Source organism: Belonocnema kinseyi, chromosome 7, assembly GCF_010883055.1.
Source record: "Belonocnema kinseyi isolate 2016_QV_RU_SX_M_011 chromosome 7, B_treatae_v1, whole genome shotgun sequence".
Lineage (NCBI taxonomy): Eukaryota > Metazoa > Arthropoda > Insecta > Hymenoptera > Cynipidae > Belonocnema > Belonocnema kinseyi.
In genome coordinates, this window is record NC_046663.1 from 108962821 (window position 1) to 108987426 (window position 24606).

Sequence of the window (24606 nt, forward strand, 5' to 3'; positions counted from 1 at the left end):
GGTCACGATATATCACATGAAACTATTAGAACTCATCTTCGTGCAAATGACGTAAAGTTTCGCCCTACAATGAAAAAACCATTGCTTGGTGAAAAGCACATCTAAAAGCGACGTGCGTGGGCCCAGGAAAATGTTGATCGAGATTGGGAGGAGGTAATATTCACCGACGAGGCTTCTGTTTGGGGTTACGTGACGTCATCACATGCCTAGACACATTCAACCTCAAGATTAGTGCAGCGGACTGTAAAACATCCGGTAAAAGTGCATCTCTGGGGTTGTTTCTCGAAACATGGGTTTGGGAGATTGCACCTATTCACCTACATAACAAGATGAGAATTGAAAGCAAACTGAATGTTAAATCAAAAAGCATGAAAGAGGGAGCTCTTCTTAATATTTTGACACCAAAATCATGTCGATACACCTTACCGACTGCGAGTAAAGCCACCCACGCTTTAACTTGACAGACTGTACCGTATTTATGACTGTATCGTGCTTACCTAATCTGTGCATTATGTTCTGTAAATACTTTGGTCTGCGCACTAGTCACCTAAGATATCTATGGCTGCGCAATGGGAATCTATCTATCGTATTTAGGACTGCACTGTAAGTACCTAAAGTATATATAGCTGCGCTGTAGACGTGCTGAGGTGTAACTTGCTGTACTTACGGCTACAAAGAAGTTTCCTGTACTATAATCATCTTCTTGGTCATCTGAACAAAGAGTATTTATATACTAACCAAAATATTGTTCAATAATTTTCACGAATCTCTAGATATAATTTATTTATCAATATATAAAATATTATTTTGTCTGCATTTCAGTACGAACCAAAATTGATATATATTGTCTCTACATTATTCAAACGGATTTTAGGAAATTGTGGGAATAAAAGAATCAAATAGACGGTGATTGATTAGATCGTAGGGCTACTACTTTAATTACAAAAAATTGTATTTATGTTTTGATCCTCTAAAATGCTTTTACTTAGAGAAAATACAATTCTGTATTTTTCAATATTCCCTAATCGCAGAAAAATTGTATCGATTACTTTTCGAACTAAAAATTATAAAATGGAATTATAAAATGATCACAAAATCGACGTAAAAATATAGTATATTTGATTTTGTTTTGTAATTAATTTCGAAAACTTTTGTTTTTGTTTAAAAAGCCTTGCAAGGAAGGTATTGAGTAATTTCCCCACGATTCGCAGTTTTTTATGATATATCACAAAGTTATAAAATTGTATTTTTTTGAACGACAACAATTTAATTTCTATTTTCATGAAAATGTGTACCAGAAGATTTTTCGGGTGGGTAATTACGAATATGATATCAGATTTCCAAAATTCAAGATGGCGGATCCAATATGGCGGTAAAAATTGTTTAATTTGCATGAAAATTTTTACTAGCGGGTTTTTTCGGTCGCTGATTACGAATATGCCATCAGAATTTCAAAATTCAAGGTGGATGGTCTAATATGGCGGACAAAATATTATTTTTGAAATTGGCTGCTATATTGGATCCACAATCTTGAAATTTGAAAATATTATATCATATTCGTAATCAGACGCCTGAAAAACCTTCTGGTATACATTTTCATGGAAATAGAAATAAAATGGTTGTAGTTTAAAAAATACAATTTTTATACAACAATTTTTTATTTCAAGCATCCATATTTGGTGCCTCCATATTTTTTTCGAAAAAAACTACCAGTATATTTTGAAGGTCAGGGTCCACGGCGCAACAAATTCACAAATAGAGAAATCCACCAAACCTTTCGATCCGAAAATAATGAAACAATATTTTGTTACATTTTCAAAACCACGTTTTTTGATAAATAAAAAACCATAACTTTTCAAAACTCATTTTTTTCATAATTCTGATCACATAAATCGAAAGTTCAAACAACTTTCCATTGGATATGATTATTTTCAATTTTTTAAGGACTGTTTTGATAGTGTATGGAGCGATTGAAAAAAAAGTTGAAAATGTGTTCGGCTGGGACTTAATGAGTTAAGCCTTAAAATAAGTAAAATTATAAATCTTTAGCTTACTTTTAATATTATTAGCAGGCATCTAATAGATTAAGAGTAAACTCAACATCTGACAAAAGGGAAACGTTTACTACACAAGCAATATTGGCGATGATAGATGGCATCACTTTATAACACTTGGCACGATATGTATGCGGTTTCTGTGTCATGTTATATTGCATTACAACAAGGCTGGAGTAAGAAGCTGTAAAGCTTTATAAACTAACTGTCCATTAAATTCGAAGCGCCCGGATTTTATGAACAAATAAGAAATTAAAAAAAAAGATTGCTTGAGTGAAGAATGATTACAACATTAACAAAATTGTTGAAAAATTTCATACCTAAACTATACTGCGACTATATTTTCACAAAATCATTTACCAGACATGTCTATTCAAATCTAAAAAATTGTATTTATAATTGAGGCCCTTTATGATATGAATTATATGAATTTGCATTTCTTTTCCTTATTACAATTAATTTGTTTGTTTTTTGTCAATTTGGAACTTAATTTAATTTCTGAAAATATTTCAGTCTTACGCCCGCATATTTTATTTCTATAATTTCGAATTTGTATTGTTTGAGGCAATTTCAGAATGCCTAATTATTTAAAGAAGAAAAAGGAATATGTGACAATGAGACGAAAACCGTCTTGCAGTTCAATTACTGTGCTAATACTGGAAAAATTCATAGATCAAAAAGAAAATACACACAGAATAGAATATATACTGGGAAGAAGAATATGAAATATGGCAAATGAAGGAGAATATATTTTTTCAGAAAGCATCGAATTAAAAAAAAGTTTTAATTCATAGCTCCATCTGGTCTAAAAAGACGTTAAGAATTTCTATTATACTCTGAGGATAATACAGATTCCTTGCAAAATTTCGATACTTAACACCTGGCAAAATTATTCGTGTGTGTCTATTATAGTTTTCAAGATAACCATGATAATGATGTTTTTTTCTGAAGTAGATTTGTAATTAATTTTTGGTCTCTCGCTCGTCGTACCCATCTACAGTTTTTGTAATTTTCTGATGAAATTTGGATACAATACTCTCCGAAGTATACTTTGAATGATGATATGAATTATATTTATGAACATTTATGAATATTATTTATAACAGAATCAAAAATTGTTTTCTAGGTCACTGCGAATTTAATGCCTCATAATCTTCGATAGCTTCGTTTATCGTACGCAGTTTGAGCAGATGAAAACTTCCTGTGGAGAAGTTGTTCAGAAAATATAAGAAAGTTTTATGTGAAAACCTTTTTCAAAAAACTAAATAGGTAAAGAACTGCAAATCCAAAACTTGGAGCGCACGAACTTAACTCTTGTAGGCGACAGGCATACAGGCGGACTCAAATGTATGAAGGTACTGCGAGTGGTTCCGTCAGTCTAATAGACATGGATCGTTACGATTCGCGCGCTTCAAGTTTTACATTCGCAATTATTTGCCTATTCAGTTTTTTGAAAAAATGTTTTCACAGTAAACTTCCTTATAGTTTTCTGAACACTTCTTTAAAGAAAGTTTATATTTTCCCAAACTGTTGAGCATTTAACACCTGCGATGACACTGCCCCCCCCCCCCTGCAAAATATGATATCTTTGTTAATTAGCTAGCTGAAAATTTTGTATTGGTGGCGCATATAAGCACATATGAAGTTATGAAAAGATAGGTATAATGAATTTGAAAAAATGGTATTAGTTTAGAAAAATGTCGCCAGCCCTCTCCCCCATTTTGATCGCTGATAACTCGGTTATCAATGTGGCTCAAAATTGTTTCTTTATGACGCATATGAGCGAATTTGAATCCCTATAGCAAACTTCCTTCATCAATACGGATTACAAACTTTTTATTTGGTTGGTATTCCCTCTGTAAAATTTGGTTACCTTATATCTTGGGTAATTTTCAAGATTTTCAAAAAAATTTAATAGCGAATATGAGTGCATTTGAAACCCTATAGGAAACGCGCATTTGAGCGCATTTGAGCGCATTTAAAGTCATGAAAGATAGATATGATGAATTTCGAAAAAATGTTATTAGTTTAGAAAAATGACGCCAGCCACCCTATTGTGAACGCTGGTAACTCGGTTATCAATGTGGCGAAATTTTTTTTCTTTATAGCACACATGAGTGCCTTTGAAGATCTTCAAGATCATGTGATTTAAATTTTGTTTTTTTTTTAATTAGAAGGGGGGGGGGTTAGTGTGGGCCCCCTACGTACCATCTGACATAACTCCTACAGTTTTGTGGCGCAATAATTTTTATCGGTGGCGCATTTGGGGCACAATTCAGTGGGCTATAGAAACCCGTGGGTGGGGGGCTGGTGTAACTGACCTGATTTCCTAGGAACAAATAAAACAAACAGCAATCATAAGAACATGGATATTAATAATAATAGTGCGTATAATTTCCTGCATACTGCTGTTTAAGAATAAAATTTATTTAATTATATTGATAAACATCACAAACTTTTTCCTCTGCAAACACTGCTAAATATTTACACACATAAAATAATCTATTTTATATCCACATACTTTTAATAAAAGAATTTGTATCGCAGTGCCACTTGCTAGAAGGATTTCGGAAATATCCCTGTTCAAACTGAATGTGATGAAAAATGCATAGAAGATAATAAAATTATCTAAAAAAAAAGAATAGGATAAAATACGTGAAAAAAATTATCTAAGGGAGTATATTGCACACTCAGCAACAATCACATGGACTGGCTATTTTAGACTTACCATAACGATTACGTGTATTAAAGCTAGACGAAGAAGCTGTATTTGTAAAGTATACTAAATCTTATATTTATATAAATCAGAGACTTGTGTGGCGGCGTATTTTTGATAGCAGAGTTTGGAACATCCACTTTTACTGGAATAACTGCCATAATACAACGTAAAATCGTCTGTGTAGCATTCAATGATGCGCTATCAATAAAAGTTCTTGTAGTGAAATCTGAAAGAAAAACATATTTAATGGGAAGAAATATAAATTATAATAATACAAGTCAAGTATTTCTAAGTTGTCTGTAGTATACTATTTCTCTTGTAACACCGCCAAACACCGTCATTTTGTTTTTTCGAACAAAAAATTTGTTCTGAATTGTGCCAGCCTTGTGCTCTATCGTGTCGTAAAATGTTTTCAAAAACTACAAATTGAAGACAAAATTAAATAAACACTATTTCGGGCCAGTGATAGGCAAGAACAACCACTATTTCTTAATAAACTAAGCTAAGCAAGCACAAGAACTGTTTCCAACAAAAATTTTCACTGGGCTATGTATATTTGTATCGTGGCAAACGTGTTTTCTCTATTTAGAATAATTTTGTTACACTGACAAATTTTTAAATTTCGAATTTCGAAAATCTGAGAGTTTCACTGAGTCATTCTAGGATCGTAATAACAACTAACCTAAATACCGCTTTTCACTTGGATTAATATTTTTTAAATAAACTCCACTTTTTTGAGCTAGAAATAATTTTGTTGTTTAAAAAGACTAATTTTTCGAAATGCGAAATTTAGAAATCTAAAAGTTGTGCTGGTTTTTATTCAGATGCATATTTTTCGTTAAAAAACGTTTTTCATTCAATCAGAATAATTTTGTTGTCCACAAAAATTAAAAAATACGAATTTTTAATGTCTGAAAGTTGTGTTGGTTTGTGCTAGTTAAGCACAACTATTTACAAAAATTTGGGCATCAAAATGATTCTGATTGAATAAATCATGTTTCTAACGAAAAATATACAGCTCAGTGGAAAGTTTATTTCGAAATAGTTTTTTGTGCTCGAATAGTACAAATAAGCACAACTTTCAGATTTAAAAAATTCGCGTTTTTGAAAAATTTGTCTTTAAAACAAGAATTATTTGGAGCTCAAAAAATTCGAGTTTATTTAAATGATATAGATCGAAGTGAAAAGTGCCAGTTGAGGGAACAGTCTCATGAAGGTAGATCAATAGAATAGTTTGTTTTTTTTAGATAATTTTTTACCAATAAGGTGACTGTTGGAGCTTGTGCACGCCCCTCATTGGTCAACACTGAGCCACTCTTCTATAAATCTACCTCTAGGGCATTGAAAATAGTTCTTGTGCTCACTTAGCTCACAAATTTGAGCACGCCTAGGGCGCGCGTCTGTTGAATCTCGCGCTTCGTGCTCGATTATGGGTTACCTCACGCTTCGCGTGAATAGTTTGACCATAAAATGGAATTTATGATTCTTTATTATTTTTTGCGCAATCAAAATTTTAATTTTCGATTTTCCAAGAAAATCCAAAAATTTGTTACGACAGTATTGTAGTGCTTTTAAAAATCAATGTTTTTCTTTTCTTGACTTTTTTCATATCGTGCGTTGTTTGGCTTAAAACTTTGAACTTCGGTCGATTTAAAAAAATTTGAAAAAGCTATAACTCCGAAAATTTTCTTTTGATCGAAAAAAGTCATTAGAATACATTGTTTGTCCATTTTTAAACTATAAATATCCGTACACATAATTTTCAAATAAAAAAGTGGTCTCAACAATTTTCAAAATGCGCTCACTTTTTGAATTTTTAATAAAAATGGCTGGTTAACGAATTGATTCTTTCTTTTAGGACCTAAAAAAATGTGCCAAAGATGCATTTGATCCGTTCATTTTTTCGAGAGTTATCGTGTTTACGGACGGACGACCGGCCGAACGCATGGAGAGATAGACAGACGCCATCGTAAAAACTTGATTTTCGGATTCAGGAGTCTCGAAACGTAGAGATCCGTTGAAAAACTGTAGTGTCCAATTTCAGACAATTCTAATACTTTCTCAATCATAAATTATGAGAATGTAAAAATTATTTGTAGTTCTACCGAAAGTTGTACTTTTCTTGTATAACTCAGTAAAACTTTCAGATTTTCGAAATACGCATTTTTGAAATTTTTTGTGTAACAAAATTAATCGTATTAAAGAAAAAACATCCATTGGAAAATATATAAAGTTGAGTAAATATTTATAATATTTCGGCTTCCCTAGCAAACCCCAACACAATTTCTAGATTTCTAGATTTCTAGATTTCCAAATGTTAACTCAAATTTTTATTTTTCCGAAAACTTTCGAAACTCCTCAAATTTCGAACTTATCAAGGTAGATCAGTCACGTGAGTTTTCAACAAACTCAATACTCTAAGATATGAAATTCTAGCTTCCCCAAAAAAATACCCGTGTCGTGAAATTGGTCTGAATTTTATTGGTGGTAGAATATTTACATTTTTGGACATTTACCTTAGTGCAACCGATACAAGTTCAACTTTATCCAGGTAGATCGGTCATTTGATTTTTTTTATCGACTCAATGCTGTTAGTGATCAAGTGTTAGAAACCCCAAAAACTGTCTTTATCGTGAAGTTAATCTTAATTGGATTGGTATTATGTGACAGTTGTTTACAGAACAGGATGCATTTTTTTAATGTGATTTGGGAAAATTGTTCTCATATGTTATTACACAGGTAAAAGCCAAAAATTATTTTATAACGTACATGTAGATCCCCAGGATCGCTAGTCACTTGTTTCGTGCAGGCAAATTTTTTGTATGCCCTGTGTGATCAGAAAATCCCTAGGCTTTTCCCTACTTTTCACATCTAGGGAGAAAATGGTGAAAGCTCGAAAAAATTAGTGGTCAAATTTATATTGAGAGCGCAAAACTGCAGAGAAAATAGCATTTTTCTTATTTTTTGCTTTATAAGTCAGTATAACATGCACAAGACCTTCAATTTCTGTAGATTTATGTTAGCTGAGGGAAACGCTAAGCACACTGGGGAATCTTTGTGTTTGAATTTGATCTATAAGAGTCACAAAACATAATAATATGACACTAGTACGTTTATTCTTCTGTATACTGGTATTATCAAACTACTGTCCAGAATAGCCCCAGTTTTCCCCCTATTTTCTGCATCTGGGGGAAACTGAGACGTGTAGGATAAATTCTGAGGCCAGATTTGGGTTTATCAGCTCAAAACCCAAAAGAGTAACCTAGTCATTTCTCTCGTGTTGACAAATTTTTGTACGGCCTGTGAGAAGAGAAAATACCCAGGCTTTTCCCTACTTTTTGCATCTAGGAGAAAACTGAGAAGTGTAGGGCAAAATCTGAGGCCATATTCGGATTCAGCGGCGCAAAATCTACAAGGGTAGCCTAGTCACTTGTCTCGTGTAGACATTTTTTGTGGGCCTGTGTAATTGTTGTGCTGAAAGTTGTTTGAAGGCATTAAAAGATGCATCGAAAAAGGTAAATTATGTTTTTTGAATATACACTTATAGATTAGAAAATAATTTTGATAAAAAATGTTGCAATTTTAGCTTATACATTTAGGGGGTTATTTTTGAAACTATTAGAGGTGACAAATAATTATGCTTAAAAGTACTATGTTACTATTTTATAAGTAATTTCCATCTATGTAGATATCGAATTTTTTCAGTATGTGTTTTCATTACAGGGTATTGCTTTTTTATATAAACAATTAATGTATACCACTTTTAGCATCAGGCTGCAGGATTGTATTCAGATACAAGTACAGATTTTTTTTAACGATTAGGGGTGAAGAATATTGTTGCTCCTTAGTTATGCTTTAAAAATACCGTGTTAATATTTTATAAGTATTTTACATCTAGAAAGTAAATTTTATTTTTAAATACGTTTTTGCAGCACAAGGCGTTGATTTTAAAATAAGGGGTGATTTTACATAAGTGTTTCATATCACATTAGAAAGCAAAAAAATAGAAAAAAATGTAGCCTAGTCATTTTTTTGATACTTTTTTTCATCACCAGGGGTAATTTTTAAAAATAATTGTTAATTTTAAAAAGTGATTCATAGCATATTGTTAAGCAAAAAAATTGAAAAAAATCTAAAATAATATTTTTTTTCATTTAATGATTTTTGTGGATGGCGCTCCCTGACATTTCCCTGACTTCCCTGACCAACTTTTTTCCCCTGACATTTTTCTAACTTCCCTGACTTCCCTCAAATGTGGCCACCCTTAAGTAAATATGTCATGAAAATTTAACTCGAGCATTTTCAAACGTGAATGCAGCAGTAAGCGTTTGATTGGTGGGAAGCAACTTTTCGAAGCAGAAGAAATAAAGATTAGGGACGGAGAAGGGTATTAAGCTTTCATTTGCACTAAATCATCAGGTGTCTATCAATAACTTGTCGACATTCCGCGTTATCATTCCTGAATGATCCAAGGAGAACTATGAGGATCGGTATACGAGGTAATAATTCCAGAGCAATTTTGCCGGGCGCGGCGTCTGAATCGATGATCGGCCGTCCTAGAGACGAGTTTCCAACGATGAGAATGGTAGTTCAGAGGAAGATAGGTTGAGAAACAATTCCTCATCCTTCGAAGAATGTCATGACCTAGTCGGTATCTAAAGTCATCCATCCCTTCTCCACCTTTTGCTTCTGAGAAGCAATAGGGTTTCTGATGTAATCGCTTCTACGGCTTTATGCCGCGACCATAAGCCAAAGGAAACGGTTCGAGGGAGTGGGCGAAGTTATGAATACGGCGATTGAATCTTAGATTTGTTTTACGACTGTCATTTTGCTTCGATATGCATGCATGGAGCGATAACTAAACTTATTCCTGTTGCCTTGCAGTTTTATGATGCTCTTTGATATATCTAAAAGTGTAAAAGAAGTGTTATAAAATATACAGTGAATATGTTGAGAACTTATAAAGAATTCGTAAAATCGTTCATGGGTTGCAGGATCTAAAAATTTTTCACTTCAGTAAGGAAGATTCTGATGTTAATTTTTATAACAAATTTTCAGCATTTTCGACTTGATATTAATAGTCATAAGTAATTTATTTTAAAAAATACTCCAGTGAGGAAAACAATTATTTTCTGCTAAAATCGCTAGTGATTCAGTATTTGAATAATATTTAGTGATGGATAAGTAACTTACAGTAACAATTAATCATATTGTAAAAAAAAACAACAATTAAAATATGAATTTTTAATAGTCGATTTGATATCATGTCGAAACATGCCGGCAGTTTTCAATGAAATTTACATCAGCAAGCAGTATAGGTCCCAACAAATAGTTATTTGTGATACAAGGACCCTAAATCGTATTTTCTCGGCGTAGTGTCGAAGTGGAGGCGTATTTTTGTATTCTTAATAACACTATTATGAACAAATTAACAAATTTAGCGATTCACATAGAAAAAAAATATTTTTCTAGTAAATCATGTTACACCTATCTCAGGGGTTAGGTTGCATAAAAAAGGAGGACACCAACCCGCAATTTTTATTGTTATTTACAATATTTTAAATATACAGTCATCTATAGCAATTTTACGAAAGCGGCTTTTGCCTTATGATTATTTGAATGCATATTGACAGTGGTACTTAAATAAGTTACTTTGTCACTAGTTTTATAGAAATCGGAGGTTTTTTACCACTTATACTTATGTGGAAATATTTTTGTAAAACAAAAAATAAATTTGGTGACTATCACGATGAAGCGCCTTAAATATTTAAGAAAAATTTTAATAAATTATAATAAATAGTGATAAACTTCTAGAGCAAGAACAGTGCTACGCAAAAATACATTATTCAAAAGAATTTAAATTTAATAACGCGAAAATTTATGATATTCATAAAAACATAGATTATTAGAAGAATTCAAATTAAAAAATAATTCCAATGAGAGTAATAACGGGAGAAATTTTTCCCTTGGAATATTATAGTGTATAAAATAGTATAGAAAAACTGTGTTTCAAATATTTTGTTTGTAAAAGTCTCAATTTTATATTGCTATTCATTAATAGTATTACTGGATAATTACTAGAAAAGTTACTTATTTAAGTACCCCTATCAAGATGCTTTAAAATAATCATGCCAAAAAATCGCGTATTTAGTCATAAAATTGCCATAGATGACTGTTTATTTGAAATAGTGGTAATAACTGCAGAAAAATAGTTTTTTCCCCCATGAAAAATACAAAAATGTTTAATTCGTTTATAATATTGCTATTAATCATACAAATATTTAACGTTTATATTTTTCTGCAGCTATTTACTACAATTTAGAATTAATTTGCAAGTTATTATTAAATAAATGTATGTAGTCTCATCAATTGCTGGGTATTTAGCGAATTTACTATAGGGTTCATTATAAACTGCAGAGTATCTGTAGGGTAGTACATCAAGGGATAGAAGCGAAGCTTTCTAAAAACACCCAGCCTCGATTTCTGCTTTGGGAACCTAACCTGCGTCAACGTGGCTGCAATCCAAGCCAGGATGACTCACTTCATTAGAAAGCTGTTTAATGAGAAAAACAGTACTTTCATTCTAATACAATTTGTTAATTAGAATATTTATAAAAAAAGTGATTATTAACTAATGATTATTTTCCATTCTAAATACTACTCCTACAAGATACATAGGCATCTTTAACCAAGATACAGTTTTTTATTGTGGTTGAGCACCTTAAAGAGTTTGGGTTAAAGCAATTAGCTTAACATAAAAATGGTGAATTTGATAAAAACTTTGATTTTGAGCGTTTTAAATATTTATCTAAGAGCAAAACGAAAGCTTCTATAAAATAATTATAATGAAATTTTTATCTAGCATAATGGACTTCATAACTTAAAACAAACGCGGAATCGCTGAACTTGAAAATTATAAATTGGAAATCTTCTAAGTGTCGCGAAATTTAGTTAATTTATAGACAACTTTAAAAATAGAAACCAATTTTTTTAAAAACCCTTTTGAATGACCCATATGTATATGTAAACATGAAGTTTGTTTTGCCTTGATAAGCACATGATAACAAGTCGAAACATTTTGGTAAATTTCAATAAAATTTAACATCAGAAAACGCTATAGGCTTTAACAAATTGAATTAATTAATTTATTAAACCGTTTTCAAAATTTTTGATTAAGAACGAGCTTCTTAAAGTAATCTGTTTATAGGCACAGATAACGATTAAGAATTTTTATTAAATTCGGGTTATTTTTCATATAATCAATTCTGTATTACTTTGAAATGTCTCCTTGTTCTGATATTTTGACATTTGATAATATATAATTAATCATTGTTGCACAAACTTAATTAACAAATGTGCTATTTGGCTACTTTTGGACTATCAAAATTTCATTCATTCAGAGTGATAAGCAACTGTGAATAACTTATTTTCAAACTTTATTCCGACACGTAGATAACAGTGCACAACTTTTATTATTATTATAATTATTATTAATAATTTATTGTACGTAGAGGTTTTCTTGTCTTAGGCATTTATAAACTAAAACTTTTTGGTGGGTCAATTGTCAATAACGCTGCAATGTATCCTAACTATGCTATCACATTTGGTCAACAGATTACAATTAATTATGGTTTAAGCACATTTAATTGAAAAATGCATCATGTAGCTATTTTGCGACGTAGAAAATACGCTTCTTTAACATAATTGATGATGATAATTAACTATTTTGTTTAATTTTCGACGATATATGGATAAAGGTCAACTGTTTTTGTTATTATTATTAGCAACAGTATCAACAGTTTTTCTCGTCAGAAGAAGAATACGAGGTGTGTTCAAAAAATAAGGTGACTTTTCAATTTTCGCGGGCTACGTACATTCAAGTTTTAAATTTTTTGTTTTGTTGTGTTGGTACACTCGTCACGATCATATGTTCACAGTTTTGACTATATAGCTCGTGTTGTTTTTCTGGCAGAGGCGTCAAAGGTTAGAAGGGTTTGGTGTGCTCGGCGATTTTTTTCTTTTGAAAAAAATGAAGCAAAGAGTCTTCATTAAATTTTGTGTGAAAAATGGAATCCAGTGCTCTGAAACTCTTGAAATGTTGACAGTTGCATACGGTGAGTCTACTCTGAGTAAGAAAAATGTGTGTAAGTGGTACAAGCTATTCCAAGAAGGCCGAGAGGATGTCGAAGACGAACCGCGCCCTGGGCGTCCCAGCACATCAACAAAAGATGAAAACGTTCAAGCAGTGGAAGAAATGGTGTTAAAAAATCGCCGAATTACCACCAGAGAAGTTGCTGAAGATGTTGGCATATCGGTTGGCTCATGCCATGCTATCTTTTCGGACGTTTTGGGCATGAGACGTGTGTCAGCAAAATTTGTTCCAAAACTGCTTAATTTTTATCAAAAGATCCATCGTATGACCATCGCTCAGGAGATGTTGAATGAAGTCAATAATGATCCTGATTTTCTCAAAAGGGTTATAAATGGCTCCCAGCGACTTTTTTCTTTTCCCAAAACTGAAGAGACTCATGAAAGGACATCGATTTTCAACGATTGAGGAGATAAAAACTGCATCGCTGAAAGAACTCTAAGCTATACCACAAAATGATTATCAGAAGTGCTTCGATGATTGGAAAAAGCGTTGGCACAAGTGTATTATATCTGAGGGGGATTACTTTGAAGGGAACAACATAAATATTGAGGAATAAATGAATATTTTTTGAGAAAACCATAAAGTCACCTTATTTTTTGAACACACCTCCTACATATTTTTTTTGCGTCTGGGGAATCCCAGATTTCATTCAATTAAGGCTAAAGAACCTCAGAAAAGCTACATCTTCCAGATTAATAATTTTATTTTATTTTAAGAATAAAATCGATTACGATTATAAAAATCACCTGGTTTTCCGCATCAGATCTGTAAAAAGTATATTGAAATATAATAACTAAAAGTATAGTACATGTTACAAGTTTTTACTTAAAGACTGTAAATTCAAATCAATAAAACTTGAATATATTTAAATAAAGTAATTTTTATTTTTGAATCAGTTAAATATAACCTCGTTTCAAGTCAAATATATTTAAATTAGCTATGCGATGTCAAGACTTTCATATGTGACCCTGAATCGAAACGTGACTTATACATTTTTCGTTAGGAAGAAATAAGGAGAAATAAAATATAAAACAATTCCCGATCCAAGTTTTAAAATATTACAAAAGTTTTTAAAGTAATTCTGCAATTATTTCTACTCATCTTAATTTAAAATATACATTTAGAATCTCTTTAATTACCACCTTGATCAAAAAGTCTTAGGACTTTATTTTTAAAATCAAAAATTCAAGTTTATTCATCATAATCGATATTTTCCTCTTCACGGTACTCCCCATCGACTGCAACGCACGTATGCCAGCTGTAACGCGTTTCGCGGAGCAGTTTCTTGAGTCGATCGAATAGGGAAAAGTCACAGGGAGCCAAATCAGGTGAATTCGGTGGTTGTTGGATGGTATTCGTTTCGTTTTTAGCCAAATGCTCAGGGATAACGATGGCATTGTGCGATGGTGCGACGGTGAAAAATTGAAACCACACACAAAGATAGATGTACACAATACGGCGTTACTTCAACAAATGTCAAGCTATCAAAATGAAAATCTAACAAAACGTCAATGACACTTCTACCAACACAAAAATAAGAACTGAAATCGGTCGAACGAGAGCACCACACGGTGACGAGTCCTAAATTTTGTTGATTAAGGTGGTATAAGGTAAAATGTTAAATCAGTTTTAAATTTCAAATCTCTGTCAAAATTAATCTTGTTTGATTAGCGCTATATTCAGAGTTCCAACATTCTTATTTTAATTATATAATCTCTTCGTTTCAATTATTTATATAAGCAATTCATTAATAATAACATTAATATTACCACCAAAGCCACCAGAGCTGCTCGCAAGAGTATCTCAGTAACAGGTGGAGTCAAGAAACCTCACCGTTATAGGCTAGGAACTGTCGATCTCCATGAGATCCGGCGTTACCAGAAGAGCACTGAGTTTTTGATCCGCAAGCTTCTCTTCCAACGTCTCATTCGTGAAATCGATCAGGATTTCAGGACTGACTTGCGTTTCCAGAAATCTACTGTGATGGCTCTTCAGGAAACCAATGACGCTTACTTGGTTGAACTTTTCGAAGATACCAACTTGTGTTATATTCACGCCAAGAGAGTCACCATCATGCTAAAGAACATCCAATTGGCTCACCGTATTCGCGGAGAACGTGCTTAATTCCGGTCTGCGCTGAACATTCCAAAAATTAGGGAGACAAAAAAACAAATAGGGAGAAGGTGTTTTCCCTGCTGAAGGTGTTCTGGCGTTGGTGTCGCGGTAGGGCTTGTGATTTCCTCTCATGGCCTTCACGCCTATGTGGGTGGAAGCACTGCTACTTACAGGGTATCCCATGCCCGATAGGCAGATAACGAAGATGAGAGGGACTAAGAACAACACCAAAATCCATAAATTAAAAATGGAGAGTATATTAAAGATTTTGAAGCGCTTGTCGCTTCCCGCGGATCGTCGGAATGCCTCTCGAGCCACAGCTGAGGGCCACAGCATGCGGGAAAGTGGCGATGGTGAGTGGCGAAATGGTAATGCCTTGAGGCTCTGATGTACAAGAATAAGGTTTTTTGGTCATGGACAACTAAGGATAACTAGATCAATACGCTTTACGGCGGACATATTTCAAGGAGACTCCTTCAGTGCATTATGCTTCTGTTTAGCGTTGAATCCATTGAGCAAAACACTAAACAGCATGTCTCATGAATTCAGAATTCATGATAATAAGGATGGTCATCAAGTGATCTATCTTATTACAAGGATGACCTGAAGCTGTCTGCTAGTTCAGCCAAGAAACTGCAGCAAGTGATCGATGTCACAAAGCAGTTTCCTAATAATATCTATCCACATGGAGTTCACATTAGACAAATGGAGAACAGTGCATGCAGTCAGAGGAGAATTAGGGACCGCAGAGTTAGAGAATGAGTTCGAAAATGATATCGAGACTAAGGCTGCAGACGAATCATGTAAATATCTGGTTATTCTTGAATCTAAGGGTATGCAGCATACGATAGTTAAGACAGGCCTAACGACTGCCTTCACTACGAAACTCAGATTGATTATGAAGAGTTTTCTCAACTCAGCAAACAAAATCAGGGCGATTAACACATATACCATCCCTGTCCTCACGTACTCCTTCGGGCTCATCAAATGGTCTAACACTGACCTTGAAAAGTTAAACGGAATCGTCCGCGCAGAAATGACGAAGCACCAAATGCACCACAAAAACTCAGCGATTGAAAGGGTAGTTCTACTACGCGATATAGGGGGTAGGTGCGTTGTAGATGTCAAAAAATTGTGTGAGGCACAAGTTATACAGCTGCGAGACTGTTTTAACAACAAAAAACATGTTGCGATTTACAGCACTATCTGTAAAGTGAATCTTGATTATACGTTCTTGAATTTGTCTTTAGATGGAGTCTTTAATATCAGGGCAGAAAGCATAGTGGAATTAGAAATAGAATGGGTGCAGAAAGCTATCCACGGCGAGTACCTCAAAACGATAGAATAACATGAAGTGGATAGTGATGCATCCAATATTTGTCTAAGAAAGGGAGTTCTGTATCCAGAGACGGGAGGGTTCGTCATTGAGAAACAGAACAAGGTTGTCAGCAACACGAAGTATCGCAAACACGTGTTACATCACGAAGTGGTTGACCGGTGCCGATTATGTGGAGATACCAACGAATCCACCGAGCTCATTATTAATGGTTGTTGCGTGATGGCTCAGAGAGAATATACGCATATCGCAAGTATAGCGAGTTAAGGCATGAATTAAAGACCATATGGAGGAATGTGAATTATGCATCTATTCATCTCATTGTGATTTTGGCTACAGGCAATGTGCATGCAAGATGCGCTGAACATCTTGACCATTGAGGAGATAGTAGGGCATTGACAGCAGCTCAGAATCGATTTTATTAAATACCTGTCGCATTGTAAGCAATTTTCTTGACCACCAGGAAGCAAGCGACGTATTAGATTGACTTATAACATCCTAATCTCATCAGCCACTTGACTTAGTTCATGGCTACGATGTATAACCGGGTTCACTCGAATAAAAGTTTTGAATAATAATGATACCAATATCGTTGATTTCTTTCTGACAATATTTGTAGCCAGATCAAGGCTAAATATTACCGGTTTTTCTATGATTTTTTTCTGTATTATAAAATCAAAAATATAAAAATAGTATAACCTCGTCCGTTTAGGATTAGATTGGATCGATCAATACGTAGAAAAAAACAGACACAACATGTTGATCTTCTTCTAAACATATTTCAATTTCTAAAAATGAAAGTAATATTGAAAAATATAATAGGTTACATTCGAAATATGTTATTAATTTCGATAAAAGCAAATCTAAATAAAAAGAAATAAATTGATAATATAAAACCGGTATGGAAGTTCTTAATTTTTTATTTGAGTTGGGAACTATTGTTTATACTATGCTAAAAATCATAATTTTTCAGTCATAAAATTTTGATGGACACAGAGAAACGTGTTCCGCCCACAATATTTTGGACGATTTTCATAAATATAAAAAATCGATTGGATTAATTGTATACTTTTAAAACTGCAGCATGTTGCGATAAATACTAAAAAAAGAAATAGCCAAATCTATTTCATTTGCATGAATAATCAAGAAAGAGACATAAACATAGCGTACATTTATTAGAATGTCAAAATCGATTTTACTTGATACTTCAGACTCTAAATGTTGCATAATTATTTCTGATAGGATACGTAATATTGGGTGAACGCATCAGAGTACCATGTGCTTGTTGGTTAAAGTTAGTATAAAATTTAATGTAGGCATTATTCATAAGAAAATAAATGTCTTTCTTGAATTTATTGATAGGAATGTTTTTCCAAATTATTACATGATCTTTAGAGAAGGTATCAGATTTGTGTAAAATTTGCCCCTCTCCTCCAGTTTTTATCAAATGGCTGCGTTTTGAGACCCCTGAAGATGTATATTTTTTCATTCTCTGTACGCATGTTCATAGTATTCAAAAAGACAAACAATTTATTCTGATGACTTTTTCATAAAACCAAAAATTACCAAAGTTATAGTATTTACAAAATTCCAAAAAACACACGAAAAATGAACACTTCAAACAACATAACGGACGGTATTAGAAAAAATCAAGACAAAAAAATGTTGCTTTTCAAATTCGCTACAAGATTATCATAAAAAATTTGGAATTTTCGTGAACAATCAAAAATTAAATTTTAACAGCATTAAAAAATAATGGAAAATCAAAAATTATATTTTTTGATTTAATAATTTCAGAGTATTTAGAATATTCTCAAATATATAAATGTGTTTTCAAACAAATCAATACATACACACACACACACGCATATATATATATATATATATATATATATGTGTGTGTGTGTGTGTGTGTGTGTGTGTGTGTACTTGCTCCCGGCGAAATCCTGCGGTTGCCTTTCTGAGAAATTATTAATTATATATATATATATATGACGTGCGCGAAAGAGAAAGAAATCAGGCTTAGGCTCGAGAGCTTGAGATTCCGTGAAAGACCTCCCACCACTCACCACATCATCTAAGCGTCTCATCTATACCTCGTCCACGAGCCGCGTCTACGACCTATCTCTTTCTGTGTGAATGTAGTGTTAAGTGGAGAGGGAAGTTTTCGTAAGTCTTTCCTACCTCCTGAAAGTCGTGTTTATCGGCTCGACTTCAACCGCTCGCCCTAAAAAATCTTAATTTTCGAGATTAGGCCTTTCTTTGGCGCACGTCATATATATGGGGAATTCTTTTTCAAATCAGCCACCCCGCCTCTCCATTCTTCTTTTGAGAGCAAAATTTTTTAGCGCACACCAAATAATTCGTTATAAAGTGTATTTTCTGGTGCCATCTGGTATTTTGTACAAAAAAATCAATCCTTACCTCAAAATGGTTGCCTCAATCATGGCATGTCAACAAAAAATGTAGTTTTTTCGTCAAAATTGCTCAAAAAAATGTAACTCTTCAAATACTTTTGACAATTTCACTTTTAAATCGGTTTTTGAGGTGGCTGATGAATTTGAGGTTAGATTTGCAAAATTTGAGATGGCAGATCTAATCTGGCGGATTAAATTTTTCGACAATCAGTACGAAAAGTCCAAGTTGAAAGAAAGTTTTTTTAGAGATCAAATATTGTCGTAGCAGACTGAATTTAGTTGAATTGCGACTTGTAGGTAGGTTACTTGAATGCCGGTTTTTTTAAAATTTCTTGCATTAACTAATTTTGTTTCGCCCCGGGGATTTTATTCCCCAGTAGCTTGTTTTTCGAAGGCTTTCTTCTATCCACTACCTGGAGATGTGCGGGATGCGGGACTAGTAAACCCTTCAAGAGTCTATCTTTATTTATGTCTACTTTGTCTGCAGTCATACATACAATATATAACATACATACAAAGCCGCCAAACGCGTCCTCGGGTTGCAGATAGAGGGACCCTGTACCAAGGGTTTCTGCTGAATATGGTTACAAAAATAAATAGGCAGTCGCGGACAATTGTCCAGGGGTGGTCCCGAAGGAATTGACCCCCAAGCGGAGGTGTAAAAATCCGTGCCGAAAACTGAATGGCACCTGGGTGAGGTGTCTAGAACCGTGACTCTGGGATACCTGGCGACCTCTCAAAGTACGCAGCCTTATCCTTGCATGCGGAACTCTACAAGGATGGATGAACCCCTTTCCCTAGCTTCTCGTGGGAACAACAATGACAACACTAAGCATAGCTGTAGTAAGTGCGATTCAAAACAACAGAACTCGCAGAGCTCCCGACCATAGCTCGTCCAACAATGCCGACCAATCTAGAGCTGGGGGAGCCAATGAAAATGGATTCAATGCAATGGATCGGCGGGATCTCGCGACCTTTAGGTGGACGGAGCGACTGCATCACGACTTTCTAGAGTGCTACGATCCGAGTGTGGTCCCTGAACGGGGTTACATGGCACGGCTGCATGCTCTGTGGTGCGAGAAACACCCGAAGCTATCGCACTTTTCGCAGCAAAGTCTGCGAAACCATGCTGAACTACTCAGAAAAAGGGGCTATGTAAGCGGAACGCCTACTCTACCACAGCTAGAACAAGCCGACAACAGAGAAAGAGAGGCGACACTAAGACCAAACACAGGCAGGCGTGCAATAGAGGCAGAGCGATGCCTTATGGCCCGGAGAAACATCAACACCAAGGTTTCTCTCAAGCCTAAAGATCTGGTTGAAATAAATGACGAGCTTCGTGGACACTTTTCCAAAGAATCCGACCACTGGGCTATAAATTATTGTGTGTATAATGCAGTGAGAGCTTTGGCCGATGCGAACCGTAAAACAAAACCAACGGTTGAACATAAGATAAAGAGATGAATGCATCAACTTGCCATAAAGATAAGCTGGGCAAGACAGTATGTGTCCCGCATTCAGTGTGTGAGAATACGGATACTATCTGACGCTAAGAGAAGTCTTGAGAGGAGGGAGAGGTGGGTCAGAGAAAATCAACAGTTTCTCTCTGACCCATCTCGACTCTTCCAAGACCCTCCAGTTATTGTCGACCACCCGCCCAAACCAGAGGAGGTCGAAGTATTTTGGAGAAAAGTTTACGAAGTGCAGCATAGACTGGACTAAGACTCAGAAAATATAAATAGCTTCAAGGAGCTGTGTGACGCCCTCATAACACCTGATGAAGAATGCCTACTCATCACCACCGAGGAGGTAAAAAAAGTATTGAAAGGGATGAAGAACTATTCCGCTCCGGGACGAGATGGTATCAAGACCTTCTGGTTTAAGAAGTTTCCTTTAACTCATCAGTATTTGGGCCTATTTTCACCTCTTATTTAAAATCGGGTGAACCAATTTTGGAGTGGTTGATGGAAAGGCGCACAATACTCCTGCCGAAAATAGGCAACTTAGCTGACCCGAAGAATTACAAGCCAATCACTTGTCTAAACACACTGTATAAGATATTCACAGCTATACTAAATGATAGGATTGTTCAGGCAATCGAACCTGTGTGGCCAAAAATGTACGAACAACGCGGCTCAAAGAAAGACGTAGTAGGATGTCGGGAGAACTTGCTGATCGATATATGTTTCTGCAAAGATGCAGCATACTACCAGCGTGACTTATCAATGGCATGGATTGATTACCGGAAAGCTTTAGATTCGACCTCCCATAGACTTATCATCTGTATTTTCGAAAGCATTAAGGTTCACCCGCCAAACGTGAGGTGCATAGAGAAATTAATGCCGCTTTGGAAAACCAGATTTACTATCTCATCTGGGAAGAATTGTGTAACAACTAACAAGGTCACCTTTCAGAGAGGTGTCTTTCAGGGCGACACCATGAGCTCACTCCCCTTTGTCTCACACTATTGGCACTATCTCTAGCACTTCGCTGTTCCGACCGGTACTTTTGCGGCAAACCTGCAGATAGAAAGTGCAAGGTCACTCATGTATTTTATATGGACGATCTTAAGCTCTATGCTAAAAACAAAAAACACCTACATCTAGCTCCAGGGATTGTTGAACGATATACAAAGGAAATAGGAATGGAATTTGGGTTAGACAGATGCGCTAAGGTTTATTTGAAGCGAAAAAACCTTAATGGCATTCCTGAAGACCCTGAGCTCGTCGATGGCAGCGCTTTACGACACCTTTGCGCTGGAGAGAGTGATACATACCTGGGCGCGCCACAGAGCCGCATTCAGGTTGTGACATCTATTAAAGATACTCTCCGAAGCAGATACAAATGTCTCACCTGGCAGATTTGGTCTTCCGAACTGTCGGCGAGGAACAAAGTATCTGCAACGAACTTGCTTGGCGTTCCGGTAGTACTCTATACATTTGGTGTGGTTCCATGGACGAAGAACGAGCTCGGATCCCTTGATATCGAGACACGAAAGGTTATGCATATGAACTAAAGTATGCATCTTAAGTCATCTGTTCCACGACTCTACATCTCACGCTGTCTAGGTAGTCGCGGATTATTGAATCTTGAATGTCTTCACAACAGGATTTTTCTGGGTACAGCACTTAGAGTCGCAAATGGAAGAGAACCTCTTCTTAAAATGGTGAGAAAGCGCAAAGAAGTGGATAAAGGAGCGTTTCTGTACAAAGCAGCGAAGGAAGCTGCTGAAACACTCGGACTTAACTTCAGTATTAGGGGTGAGCAAAATGCCAAATGATAAATTCTTACTAGCATTCCATACACATTTATAGTATAAACGTATGTGTGTGTGTGTGTGTGTGATTACAAACATTTCTTGAAAATGCACATTTGGCGGGCCTGTATTAAAAATGGGTTAATCTGCCATATAATTCCGTAATATATTGCACTTGATGTTTTGTATGCGGATTGTAGTACAGCTTAAAGTGTCACTTTCTTATAAATATTGCTTCTTGTGATTACAGATGACCTAGCATAATTAATAATTTTAATTTTAATAAGAAGAATAATTTGCAATCTCGTGTACGTTATTTATCAATTTATAATGAGAATATTCATCAATGCTTGTATAAATAACTTTCCTAATTTTCATCTGCTCTTAAATTGTATTTAAATGACCTCGTATTGCTAGGAAGAAATTTGAATTACAATTCAATATTGACAAAAAATGTTACATTAAAGAATTAATTGTAAGCCGCATCAAAACAGTTTTTGACTGATTTTGGGGAGACAGAAACGTAAGCAGTGAGGGCCGCCTGACTCGTTTTAAATTGGAATATATATGTATATATATAATGTTACAACCGCTCTCGCCCTGCTCCTCTGAGAAACTGCATGGGCCAGCAATTCTAGGAAGGCTGAGAACGGGGTGACTGAAAGCTAGAGTTTAGTGTATTGCCTGTATAAAGACAGGCCCGCTAAAGTTGAATTTAAAAAAAAATTTTGTAATTACAAATGCCGTAATTCTTATGTTATTTTTAAAGATATTTTACTTCTGGGACACAAATAATAAAAATATTAAAATCTAATATTGACAAAAATACTTTATTAACTAATAGTTTCTCGCGAATTTGGGTGATTCCACAATATTTGAGTGGCTTTGTTTACCCTCGCTTCTTTCGAGAATTTGTTTTGAGAGACTTCACCCTTTTTTATTTTTTTATCTTTCACTATAATGTCGATTATTTTCTTGTTGGGCTAAACAATTTTTTTATCATGAAAAGAACAGTGTGGAGAGTTTTTGTGTATAATTTCAATTGAAAAGTCGTAGTGAATTAAAGTGAAGACAAATTTTCAATAAATAATATACATTTTCATACAAATTTATTCATTTTCGTGGAAAATTCATGTACTTTGATCAAAGATCTTATTTTTGTTATAAAAATTCGTTTTATTTATTTTTCTTAATGAATAATCTAATTAAAAATAAATTTTATCCAAGTCAATTATAGCGTGTTATAAAAAAGACTTATTTTTTATCGAACATTTAACTATTTTATACAACATGAAAGTATTTCCTCGAAAGTTGAAGTACTTTCTTAAAAATTATTTTATTTGTTTTATGATTTAACTATTTTGTTCAAAATTCGTGTCCTTGTTGGTTGATAATTAATTTATTCAAATGAAAACTTGACTATTTCATTTTTGTTTTGATAATGTACTACTTTTAGTACACAATTATTTCCTCTGATGTAACTATGTTATTGAAAATTAATTTATTTTCTTGAAAATTTGTTTACTTTTGTTCTGACGAGTGTATGTTTCGATTAAAAATGAAATTTTTTGTTGATAATTTAACTGTTTTATACAAAATTGTTATCTGTTGATTGATAAATAATTTATTTAAATGAAAATTAAAAATTTTCATATTCGGTTTATAAATTGATCAATTTTATTAGAAAATTCATGTGCTTTGATAAAAAATTGTTTGCTTATAGGAAATTGATTACTTTGGTTAAAGTACAACTATGTGATTGAAATTTTGTGTTGTCAATTAAAAATTCGTTTTATTTTTTTGCTTCATAAATAGTAATGTATGTGAATATAAAATGAACTGTATCTAATACAATTTCACTGTTTTTTAAGAAATGCTTATTTTATTATTGGAAAATTGAACTATTTAACACAAAATAAAAGTATTGAGTCGACAGTTGAAGTACTTTGATAACAATTATTTTATTTTCCTTATTATTAAATTATTTTATTAAAAGTTCGTTTGCTTGTTGATTGATAATTTATTCAAATGAAAATGTAATTATTTCATTTTTTGTTAAAAATTTGTCACTTTTAGTACAAAATTCATGTACTGTCTTAAAATTTCTTATTTTTGTGTAAAAAATTAAAAAATTAATATATTTTTATTGAAAATGAAATGTTTTGCTAAAATTTTAACTGTTCTATAGAAGATTAATATTGCTTTATATATTTTTTATATAAAATTGAAGTACTTTTAAAAAAGTTCGTTTCCATTCTGGTTGATAAATGATTTTTTTAAATAAAAATTAAATCATTTTATTTTTGGTTTAAAAACTGATAATTTTTTATGTAAAATTTATATAAACTTTTTTATTGCAAATTCAAATGTCTGTCGTATAGAAAATTAGTATTTTTTATCTGAAATTGAAATATCTCATACTTTAAACATTCTTTTTTATTGTGCATAAAAATTTATTTATTTAAATGCAAGTGTAATCATTGAATTTATGATTTACAAACTTAGTATTTTTATTACAAAATTCATGTGCTTCTTTCTTGAAATTTCGAATTTTTGG

At 33.7% G+C, this 24606-nt stretch overlaps 1 protein-coding gene across 1 annotated transcript in view; it reads left to right on the top strand.

The window, feature by feature from the left end:
- LOC117176611 (histone H3.2-like) overlaps nt 1–15049 on the top strand; it is a 16159-nt gene extending 1110 nt beyond the window's left edge. The window contains exon 2 of the mRNA XM_033366865.1: nt 14703–15049. Within this exon, the coding sequence (XP_033222756.1) occupies nt 14703–15049 (347 nt within the window). The remainder of the gene's footprint in view (nt 1–14702) is intronic.
- Nucleotides 15050–24606: the final 9557 nt, after the last annotated feature.